The following is a 12,076-nucleotide window of genomic DNA, read 5'->3' on the forward strand; positions in this document are numbered from 1 at the left end:
CCTGTGTTGTCTTCTGCTTGCAGCTCACTGTTTGGATTTCAGAAGCTTCATGAAGATGGCGCCAGAACGAAGGCCCTGTTGATGAAGGTAGTGAATCTAACTGGATGTATTTTGCAACCGAGCAGCACCCGGGTTTACGGGACTCTCTTGAATCTGTCATTAGTCGTGCATGGCGGTGAATTTGCTTTCAAGTGGCAAGCCAGTCTGAGTGGCCCTCTCGCTACGGAGACCAAGGCCAGCTAGCCGCAGCCCCTCTTAGCCAGGCAGCTAGCTCGCTAGTTAGCTACCCTCTTCCGATGAACAGCGACCCTGCACCTGCGGCTAACGCCGTCTCGCTGGCCCGCCCGTGTATCCGGCTAGCTACTGCTCCCTTCATTTGCCCGTAAAGTTAGCATATGTTAATGTTTTCCTTTTTCTTTTCTTTTTCGGAAACCGCCCTTCCCCTTTAGCTGAATAGCTATCCCATACAGCCCCGTGTACTTGTACCACTACCAAGACAACGTCGTCACGGATTTGTGTAACACATACTGGAAACGGTGCTGCACTATAATGAGTAAAGTTTTGTCACATTGAAATTGTGTAATTGTAGCTGCTAAGATATCCCTCCCACCCAACCTCAAACACATTGGTACTCGTATGTCGCGAAAACATCGGTGGGAGTAACGGAAAGGCTGTAGCTTTCTTCGGGGTGCACCACTGACGTTATTTGGTAAGGTTAGCTGGTGCCCGTAGCAATTGCATTTCGTCTCGTCTTTGGCACAGTCTGGAGTGTTTTATGGCATTACGTTGGCCCATTTAAAACACTTTCGGGGGGCCTGCTGCGCTCATTTGTGTGTGTGTGTGTGTGTTTGGTGTCCGCGTGAACGAGTTGACAAACGTTACAAGTAACGTTAATGGCTGGCTTGCCTGTCCAAGATGGCGGGACATGGCGGAGTGACACTGGTAGCTATATAACCTATTTGCCGTGAATATTTTTCGGACCCGTTCGTGTGCTCGCTAAAGCGTGGCTCGGGTTTTCTCACGGGTCTCGGCCCTCCGTAAAAACGTGTCCCTCTCGCTGACCTAGGTGGTGTCACGGTCCTTTGTTTACAGTTTCCATTGGCCCTGGCTTGGACTCTGCATGTGCTCTCGAAGCTGCGTGTTGAACAGGCACAGTCTACCTGTGTGCCTAACATGTCGCTTGGCTAACAAAGAGCAAAGCCCTCTCTTCTGAATGCATCGCAGAACTGTGGAAGATGGGGAGAAAGACAGTGCTGCTGACAGCTCGTGATATATTTTTTTGTTGTTTTTTTGTTGTTTTTTTTAGGGGTGGGTGGGGGATCCGTGAATCTTGTTCACTAGGTGGTGTGGGATGCCTGGGAAGTGTTCCTTTCGCGTTAGCAGCAGAACGCAAGAGAAACCTGCCCTGCTTCCAAGCTGAAGGCAATTAATGCACAATGCTTGAACTCTCTTTCTTTGTAGTGCTGACAGACTGCCCTGTATCCATAGGCAGCTTCCCAGTCCAGCTAACTTAAAGTGTTAGCTGTGTCTTTGTTGCTGTCTACAACCAACAGACATGATTCAGAAACATTTTATATAAGCTAGAAGGGACCCTTAATGCAGGGTCCTTTCTAGCATACTGTTAGTTTCCAGTACTTGTGGATCTGTTAACCTTTCCCATGTGGATTTAAGGTTTGACAGCACTGCATTTGATTTAAGCCGGTTTATAGCTGTAATGCACAGCAAATTTTTACCAGATTGAGAGTTTCATGTGGGATACCGTTGTTGTCCATGCAGAAAATATGTACAAGTTTTGGGGTTACCTTATAGTTCTCTCAACTCCCCTCAAAAATAATCATCAAACAAACACATATGTGGTGGGCTCACGAGCCACTCACTTTAGCAATGTTCACTCATTTTGTTGCTTTCTGCGTTGAATACATGCGAATGATTTGGTGGGTTTCACATCTCCATTCCCACTTGCAGCTTATTAGTTCAGAACAGTAGCCCTGTCTGGCACTTTGTACTGGTCGTGTCGCTCGCGCTGTTGGTAGGTCTACTTGTGGATGGGAGTGGGTTTAACGTTGCTTGACAGAACTAGGTCATTGTATCACAACCCGTTATCGGACAGCAATGATGTAAATTTAGACTAACTAGGTGGAAGAGAAACTTTCAGCTTTGGTGTGTGCTTTTTTTTTTCTGTGTCTTAAGTGCTACGGTTGGCAAGATGCTTACAGCAAGGAGGGTCTTCGAGTGGGGTGTGGCTGATGGCTTTTTGGGTGGAGTTCATGTGCTCTCCTCAGTCCACACACACTCGCGTGAAAGCTAGATATTTGGACGCTTCTTCTGTTGCGTCTGAGGCGCTGGCTGTGCTGCGGCTCTGAAATGGTTAAGGTCATTTACAGAGGACAGCTCTTTCCCACAGGGATTAACTTAAATAATGCTAGTTGCAGACATTTAACATGCTGTTTGACTGTTACATACTGGTTGAGTCATTAGCATGGACGCAGGATAGAAAGCAGCCACCATTCATGCTACACTTGGAAGCTGAATCCCACACTTCTGCCACTAAGTCTTTGTAGGACATTTGTTTAGATAACTGTAGACCTGAACTGAGATATTGGCCATGGAAGCTCATTGTTGCCTCGCATTAAGGTTGCTCTAGCGTCAAATCACTCAGTACCCACAGCTACTAAAAAGACCATGCGTTATCAGTCAGTAATTCCAGTCCCATCTTTCACAGCCATGTAATCAGTGATTGTCTCTATTAGAGCTTTTTGTATTTCCACTGAGTGAGTAAAAATGTGTCCACAAACTACTTGGTCTTATGATGAATAATGCCAAAAGTGGGTCTGTTATGCTCATTCCAGTTCCATATGTTTGTTCTTGGGCTGTAAGAGGTAGCTTTGCCTATATCGCAGGTCATGATCGTCCTTATTTATCTTATCTTGAGAATTGTTTAGTCTGAAACAAGTAATAGTACCTCCAACCTAACCCTCCCTTTAAGGGAACTTTCTTCTGACTGGCTTGCAGAATGTTAGAACAACAGGTTTGGCTATGATAGCCATATTAAGGAATATCCCCCGTTCTGACACATCGGCAGCAGCAAGACTGTGACAAAAATCTTTAAAATTGAGCATGTAGAACAGTCCGAAGCCTGAGCTCTAGGATCACTTTCATAAAGGCTGGTGATATTATTTAAAACAGAATATAAATGACAGAAATATTGTATTGCTGTATTGTAAAAACCATTCAAGAATTTTTCTTCCCGCCCTCCCTCCAGTAAATTAAATGTACTGCAAGTACAGGTACTTCACAAGAATGTCCGAATGCTATAAAAATGTTAATAATATTAACATATTAATACTGTTTTGAGCAACTGCAGGTCAGTTCAGTTGTTGGCAAGGTTGTGTGCAATGATGTCATACGCCCCTGCATGAATGAGGTACTCTAAATACCATGGTATTAAGAGTATGCCAATATCTTGACAATAGAGAAGTGGCCAACTTGTGGCTATCTGTGCAGGGCGGAGCCACACTCCATAGTCCTTAACATGTTCAGGTTCTTCCATAGTACTGCTTTGGTAGGTTATCTGGGTATTTGACCATAGGGCTGTTCGATATAACGATATATATTGTTTGACGATATAAAAACGTCTATCATTTCATTTTACACTATCGTTTGTTTCGTGGTGTCGCAAAATAAACTGTTTACGGCAATATTTTTTCATCGTTTTGATGGTCACTGTAGTGGCTATATTAATTTTTTAAGTTCTCTCTTTCTCTTATATTTTATATAACAACAATACGGACGGACAAGCGCCTGTTTTTATGCGTTGTTGTTAGCAACAATGACGGTAACAGCATCGCGTTACCGTCAAATGTGGTCAAATGTGACATTGTGGTCAAATGTTCAAACAGCAAGTTGCTACACGTTTGATTTAGCAGATCTGTTTATTTGTATTATTAAATATAATAATAAAATAAATATTTTAAACACCAGATGCTGTTTTTGACACAATCCTTAAGGATTTGTGTCTCCTCCTGGGATTGAAAAGAGGATCTTCTGCTTGTTGGGCAAATGTGTAAACCACCATACTATGTCTGATGTCTGCTTTCCAAAATGCGTTCACACGGAGTCATGTGAAATCACAGGTTATGGTATTTTATTTTTTATTTTTTTTAAGAGGACAGTATGTGAATACAATGTGGGGAAGTATTAACAGAAGTTTAAAAAAATAAATAAATGCAAGTGCAAAATTATGTCAGATTGTGACTGTGATTTTTGTTCATTTTTAATTAACTGCCTAGCTCTTATAGATACACTGTACTAAACTCTTGAGCCACCCCTCATTTGTTTTTATTTAGCTTTGATTGAGCCAGGCTAAAATGTTTGCAGTGGTTAATGTGATATATAAACGCTATATTAGCTGTAAAGCTAACACATTGTACCCAACATTATTCCTCATGGTCAGGCTGCTCCACAACCATTCTAACATTCTGTCAACGAAATATAATGTTGACATTAGAAATAAATGGCTATCATCATGTCTGTGACTTATACCCACTTTTTTAATAGAGACGTTTATTTACATGGGATGATCAAACAATAGTACAGGTGCTGGTGCCCACTACTGAATTTTTTAAATTTGTCTGCAGTGTAAATGGTAAATGGCCTGTATTTGTATAGCGCTTTTACTAGTCCCGCCTAGGGACCCCAAAGCGCTTTACACACCCAGTCATCCACCCATTCACACACTGGTGGAGGCAAGCTACAGTTGTAGCCACAGCTGCCCTGGGGCAGACTGACAGAAGCAAGGCTGCCATATCGCGCCATCGGCCTTTCTGGCCAACACCAGTAGGCGGTAGGTAGGTGAAGTGTCTTGCCCAAGGACACAACGACCGAGACTGTCTGAGCCAGGGCTCGAACCGGCAACCTTCCGATTACTAGGCGAACTCCCAACTCCCAACTTGGGCCTCGGCTGTAGTCTTGAATCTCTGTAGATTGAATAATTACACCAAATATTATTGTTCTTACTGTTTAATATTATTGTAGCAGTAGTGTTCCCTCATTTATCGCGGGAGTTGCGTTCTAAAAATAACCCACGATAGGTGAAATCCGCAAAGTATACAACTTTATCATTTACAGCTATTATAGATGTTTTAAGGCTGTAAAACCCCTCACTACACAGTTTTCTCACAGGCACAAACATTTTTACACTTTTCTCTCTTGTTTAAACACTCTCAAAGTTCAAACCTTGGTCGAAAAATCAGCCCAGTATTATAGAATGAAACCAAAGGCATCCACAGGTGCCTTTTACGGTGCAAGACGTTTCGTCGACATTGTTGTGTTTGTTGGGGAGAAAACGTACAAATATACACTACAGCACTTCAGAGTCACAATGCTAGCGATCGAAGATTTGTGTAAATTTGACAAGCTGAAACTAGAGCAGGGAGATATGACCAAAAACATTTATCACGATATACATTTGAAAATTTGCAATAACGATATGACTGAATATATAATTGACATTAGACAAAATACAACTCCACAACTTTATTAGTGCAAAAAACACAACAGTGTATTTTCAGTTAAACAAGCAGCTGTTTTTTTTAATGTGCATTAAAGTTATATAAAAAATTAACAGTGAAAATGCAAATTCCTTGCTGACAGTTTAACCAAAAGGCATTTCCAGTCGAAATTGGCCGACATATCCTCAGCATAACCATGTATAATATCCACAAAACCTAAAAAGAGGTTATGCACACACAATACGTTAATATTATGTTGAAGCACAGTACTTATCACTCCGCGAGGCGCCTGCCTACGATAGCTGTAATGCTCCGACAATCCATCAAGCGGCGCGAGTTGGTAGCTTAGCAAAGTCGTACTAAAACATTTGACAGATTTTCGAGCGCCGTGTACATAAAATCGTTTCGAGGTCAGTAAACAACCAGAATTCATACATAAGGCACACGGGATTATAAGGGACACTGTCGATTTTCAGAAAAATCAAAGGATTGATTTTAAGTGTGCCATATTTTCCAAACAACACAATAATAACGACGGCCCGCTAGCATGCTCTACCAGAAATAGTGCTTTGTTGTGTATCTGACGGACGAAAGCTAAACCAGTTCCACACCACTGAAGTTGCAGCATTTTTGTAAACCAATTCTGGTTCATCTGCTTCATTCAACGATCCGCTTTCGCCCTTCTCATTCTCTGTCGCCGCCATGCTTTTTCTGCCATGTGTGTATGAAAACAAAGGCACTGCGCATGCGCGTTTTACCCATATTCTATCGCGATATTTCATTTTCTTATCGTTACCCAACATTATACCGGTATTACTGTGAACGGTATGATATGGCCCAGCCCTAGGTGAAACCATTCTGTACTGTACAGGAGACACGGCACGGAGGAGACTGACAATGGTCTACAGCCAATCAGGACGCAGAACACAATGCACTGTAAAAAAAACAAAAAACCAACCAAACCAAAACAAACAGCATGCAAAATTGCACAAAAAATCTGCAAAAACAGCGAGGCTGCAAAAGGTGAACCATGTTATAGCGAGGGACCACTGTAACCATAAAAAGGTAAGGTTGTGGAATATGAAGGGACTAGACTATCCATTGACCAGGTAATGCTTTTAAATAGAGGTCTTGTTTTTTTTGTAGCGTTAATGTTGTAACAGTTAGCGAGTGTTTTCAGACTGTTTTCAAAAGTGCTCAAATAGCCCAGTTTAACCTGCAATGGCTCCTGCAACATGTTCTGCTGCCATGGCTTGGATAAATTCATGATGAAAAGCAGAAAATCGGCTGTCACAGATGATAACTTCAAAAAGTCTGAAGATGCTAATGCATTCCCTCCTTGCAGCGCCTTAGCCCTCCAGAAACCTAGGGTAGACTAGGGCTGCTCGATTATGGCAAAAATGATAATCACGATTATTTTCACTGAAATTGAGATCACGATTATTTGACGATATTTATTTAACCCTTTAAGACCTACTATAGAACCAAGTCCACCAGAGCTTATATATTTTTTTTTACATGCTGTAGTGCCATTTGTGGGAGCATTTCAAGTTGCTATACATCAATACAACTGTTATAGCCCATATTTTAATAATATGTATGCATTAAGTGCATAGTAATTACATAAATTGCAAAAAAGTGCAATAAACTACAAAAAAAAATAGAAAATCGCTTTTGTTTTGTTTACATATATTTCTACTTGGAGAAATTTAAGAGGCTTATCCCTCAAAACTTTAAATACCACAAAGTTGCAAAAAATAGTTTCCCACCACAGGAAATTTATTTTGAGTGTCTTCATAGTTTTATTTTGGAGATACAGCAATTTTTATATACTGCAGGAAAAACAAAAAACAATCCTATGATGCAAATTTGCAAAGAAAACAGCATGTGCATCATTTCACTGTGGGAAGTGTTACGAACAGCTGATAGGAACGGCAAAGCGTGTTTCTGGAATATTATGTTTTTGTTCCTGCAAGCGCTTTTTATGCAATTTTTGCAAAGCTATATGTGGAACGAAACCGTGACCGAGGACAAGCTGATGGCATCAGATGTAAGTACAACTCCTCCGGTTTCATATGCAAAACAAATTATTGCGCTAGCTTACACGGTTCAGGTTCTACAGGGATTTAAAAATAGTTACGCAAAACGGAGCGTGCTGCTCTGACCGGCTTTAAAGGGTTAACAATGACTTTAAAAAAATAATATAAAATAGTGTGCAACACCACTGAAGTTTTTTTTTTTTTTTTAAACTCTCTTTTCAACCAACGGCAGTCACTCTCCAAATAACTTCTGCTTAGCTTTCCGAGCTTCCCTCGGGTCCTCTTAATCAGCGGTCTCCAACCTTTTTTGCGCCACGGACCAGTTTATGCCCGACAATATTTTCACGGACCGGCCTTTAAGGTGTCGCGGATAAATTAGGGAGGGGCTAATAATCGGCTCAGTCATTTTTAATGATCGTTGAAAGCCCAGATCGTAATCGTGATTAAAATTCGATTAATTGAGCAGCCCTGGGGTAGACCCTAAATATTCATTCAAAATAAATGAATGAAAGGGAAAAAAAAAATCCAGGACATTCAAAACCACCATAATTCAGCATAATATTCTTATTACCGTCATAGCTCACAGGACCATATCACTTTTTTTCTCCATCTCTGTTGAAATAACCATGGCCAGTCATTTCTGAAGAACTGAACTCTGAAATGTGCATTGATCTCTGTGATGAGTGGTTATAAATGTCGTCAGAGATTCTCTGAGATTGACATGTTTTTCTGTTGTTTTGTTTTTCCTCACATATCACCCTAGAGCTCAAGGATCAAGTTCATCGGGTGTCCACTGTTAAAAACAATTTTAAACCATGTTTACTCACTTATTTATGATCAAAATGCAGATGTGACTCTAGCTGCTGTGTAGAAAAACGATCCGATGTATGACGGCAGCTGAACCCTCCTGCCATTCATGCTCCAACAGTCAGCCTTTTTTGAAAGTCTTGCCTTCAGTGATCCCAAATCAGATGATCGTGTTACAAAGTATGATTAGGTTTTACTTCCTTAACTTTGGCCTGCAATAAACGTGCATCGCAGCACTTGCATTTTCTGTTTCTCTACTTATTCACTTGAGATTTTCCTCTACTTTTTCACCCACACATTTATACATTTAAATTTTGTCCCACAGCAACAACACAAATGTTGACCGTACATTTCTGGTACAGAAGTCCAATTGAGATGAGCAATGTTTTTTTTTTTTGCTTCTATCGTTTTATTTTTGAGTTTTTTTGTAGCAGTTTGGTATCAATTGTAAAATGGAAGAAAATGAATATCCACGTTTCAATCTATTGTGCAATTTTAGAATGACTAATTTGTCTAGCTCCACGCATGTTGTTAAGACTGTAGGAGTGAGCCACAGTAGCTGGACAGAACACATAGACTACAAAAAGATCCCAGGTTGGATTTGAGGTTGCTGGAAGGTAACAGTGCTAACCACCACACCGTGAGACTTCTGCCACTCCTCTTTAAGCAAACATGCATAGAAATACAGTAAATAAGTTTGTACAATTCTAACAAACTTGAAAGTCAATATTTGGTGTGACCACTTTTATTCTTCAACACAGTCTGAACTCTCTTAGGCAGTTTTTCTTGTAGTTCTTTAAGCAGTCTTTAGGAACAGTTCTCCAAGCTCCTTGAAGGACATTCAAAGGTCGTCTTTGGATGTTGCGGTTCAGACTCTGGGGAGGCCAGTCCATGATTGATAGTGTTCACTGTGTGCTTTTCTGTCCTGGTATGCTTTTAATGCATTGGCAGCGTGTTTCGGATCAAGTCATGCTGAAAAATGTCAAATTTGGGTTCATCGCTCCATGAGACCCGTTGCCACTGATATTCAGTCCAGTTGTTGTGTAATTTGGCGTACTTTCTTTTTCTCCCTGTTTCCCTTCCTTCCACTGAGACCACTTGTGATTAGGATTGAGTGAACAGTAGATGATCTACTAAAGGGCTAGATGCAACTTTCAGGTCTTGTGTCAGGTCTTTCCTGGATGTTTTTCCTGTTTCTTAAGGACATGACTTTCAGATACTGTTAATCTGCTGTAAATAGATTTTTAGGCCTGTCACTTCTTCTTTTGGCTGTCACTTGTCTGGTTTTCTCAACGTTTTTAAGGACACACTGAAGATCATGATAAGATATGTGAAGTATTTGTTTTATAGCTCAAAACAAACAAAAAAACTCAGCTTTATGTTTGTCAAACTGTTATCTTTGGCATTTTTCTTAGAGTTAAAGGAAGCTGAACAAGTGATGTTTTTGGAACAATTTGCTAGAAACAAAGTGCATAAAGATGAAATGTAATATTGGTTCTTTACAAAGTTATGTGTAGACAAAACACTGGCTAATCTCTTGAGTTAGGCATCTGAAAAATGAATGAAAAACTCAATGGAAAAATTTTGATAGAGCTTCAGAAAGCTTGGAGAATTATTACCCAAACCCAAGACTTAGTTGGTCTTGTTCTTGAGCAAGATCAAGCCAACTGACCAGCCAGGAACTGCAATCGGCAGATTTCCAGCATTCTTGGCCCTGACTGATGACCAGCTCATCATTCTCCCATAGGTGCTTCTAGTTAATTGGAAGTTTTTCCTCCCTGGTCTGGAAAGCACGATAGCGTTGTTCGCATAATGCCTTTTGCGAATCACTTACCACCAGACTCTTAATGTTTTTCTTGTCAATAAGTTGTGGCGATGCAATTGGAACAGCTGCACTAGTGTCCATCTTCCATTTTTATTTTTTTCCTCTGCTTGTGGGCATCTTTCTTCAGTATATAAGGGTAGACTCGCACTTGTATGTGTATGCTTCTGGAAGACTTGTAGCTTCAGTATGTGCACTCCCCGGACTGCTTACAGTACTGACAAGAACAAGCCCTGATGCATTTTCAGAATTTTGGTTTTCAAAGGAATTGCTAATATGAGTTCTGATGACATCTCCTCATTTTGAAGAAAAGACAGCAAGTAATTTATCTGCAAGGCTGAGATTTAGAAAACCTCATGCTTACATTTAAACTACAAAAATAAGAAGTCTTCAGATGTAGCCAAACGTGCTCAAGTATTATTGCTGTAAATCTGTCCTCGGCTGTTGTCACTCTTCACATTTTGCTCTGTTTTTCTTTCCCTAATGGTGTTTGCTGCTGCATTTTCTCCTTCGGTCTTTCATCACAATGATAACCGTGTAAAATAAAAGCTTTTGATTACATAACTGCTTCTTGGAAATGGCAGCGCTACCCAACAAAGGCAAACAGAGGTCCTTTTTCAGTGTGTTTGGTAGTTATTTCTCCATTTAATAGCTGTGGTTGAACTGGCCTGTCCACAAAGACGAGAGATAAAACATTCCCTCCTTCTGCATGTGCTTGGAAGTGCAATCTTAGTTTCTCTTACTTGAGCAGCTGGCTCTCCTCAGCTCGGAGTGGCAGAACGGCTGCCACGCTCGGTGTCGAGCACCAGCTGGGCCATCTTTGATGCGATCTCAGTGTGGCACCAATGTGCAAGGCGAGGTCACGGGTTGTGTTTGTTTGCCCTGGTGCAGCAGGGGAAATGGACAACATGTGCTTGATTTTTTTTCATGGCTCGGACTTCCTTCATGGTCACAGTTAAATGGATGGATAACTGGAGAGCAATAACAGCGAATAGCCCGTTTCTGACACAATATCAGTGCATAAATTGTTATAATTACCTCCATGGGTACAGCGTGGGCAGATAGGTGGAGAATTTTTAAAATTTATTTATTTAATTTCACAGAAGTGGCTGATAAATCTTTTATTTTGTGAAACTTTTGCGGTCAGTCAACTCCAAACACAGTGTTGAATCATTTGCTGCTGGAGCTGCTTTACTAATTTGCTTTCAGTTTTCCAGTAGTGTATTAATAATAGGGCTGTGCGATATGACCAAAATCTCATATCCCGATATAAGACATCTATCGTCCCGATAACAGTATATATATATCACAAAATTTTAACATTTTCTGTAAATTCTGTGACTCTCGGGCAGCTTGACTTGCGTGAATTGTTTCAAGCTGGGCGTCGTGTACCTGGAGTCAAGTGTTTTAACAGATGCATAAAATAAAACATGAATGTTTGTTATCATCTTATCTTTCTAATCTTATCTAATCTAATTCTTTTCATGTCAGTTGATGTCTATGATGATATAAATCGAGTCATTATTTATGCCAGTTTTTAAGGTCCCTGTTTTCTCCTGAGATGCAAAGTTGTAATTTAATTTTTGGTTAAAATATTTGATTTAATTTTTAATTCTGACCAGTCAGAAGCTTCAGGTGTTATAGAAGAACACAAACTAAATGAAAAACTGAATTCTTTGGTCAGTTCCAAATAAATAATGTAGATAAAACTAGAAGTTAGAATTACTAGACACCCTGCGATATGATGAAGTTGTCATTTTTACATTTTGCGATATGATGACTACTCTTGGTTGCTGGGGATCAGTCCGCCAGGGCCTTCTGTTCCTGGTCACCGCCCGGAACACATTGCACCCGACCCCTACGGCGCCTCCTGTGGGTAGTGGGCCTGCAGGAGGATG

The 12,076-nt window shown here is 40.6% G+C and overlaps 1 protein-coding gene across 2 annotated transcripts in view; it reads left to right on the plus strand.

Moving 5' to 3' along the window:
- Window positions 1-12,076, plus strand: part of LOC147302405 (lysine-specific demethylase 6A-like) — a 35,248-nt gene that overhangs the window by 843 nt on the left and 22,329 nt on the right. For both annotated transcript variants that reach the window (XM_086283696.1, XM_086283697.1), the window contains exon 2: window positions 24-87. In XM_086283696.1, coding sequence (XP_086139822.1) covers window positions 24-87 — 64 coding nt within the window. The remainder of the gene's footprint in view (window positions 1-23; window positions 88-12,076) is intronic.

The sequence above is a fragment of the Aulonocara sp. 'chitande type north' Nkhata Bay genome, linkage group LG23, assembly GCF_057382095.1.
Source record: "Aulonocara sp. 'chitande type north' Nkhata Bay isolate Kocher_YH1m ecotype deep benthic linkage group LG23, A_spYH_male_GT1.1, whole genome shotgun sequence".
Lineage (NCBI taxonomy): Eukaryota > Metazoa > Chordata > Actinopteri > Cichliformes > Cichlidae > Aulonocara > Aulonocara sp. 'chitande type north' Nkhata Bay.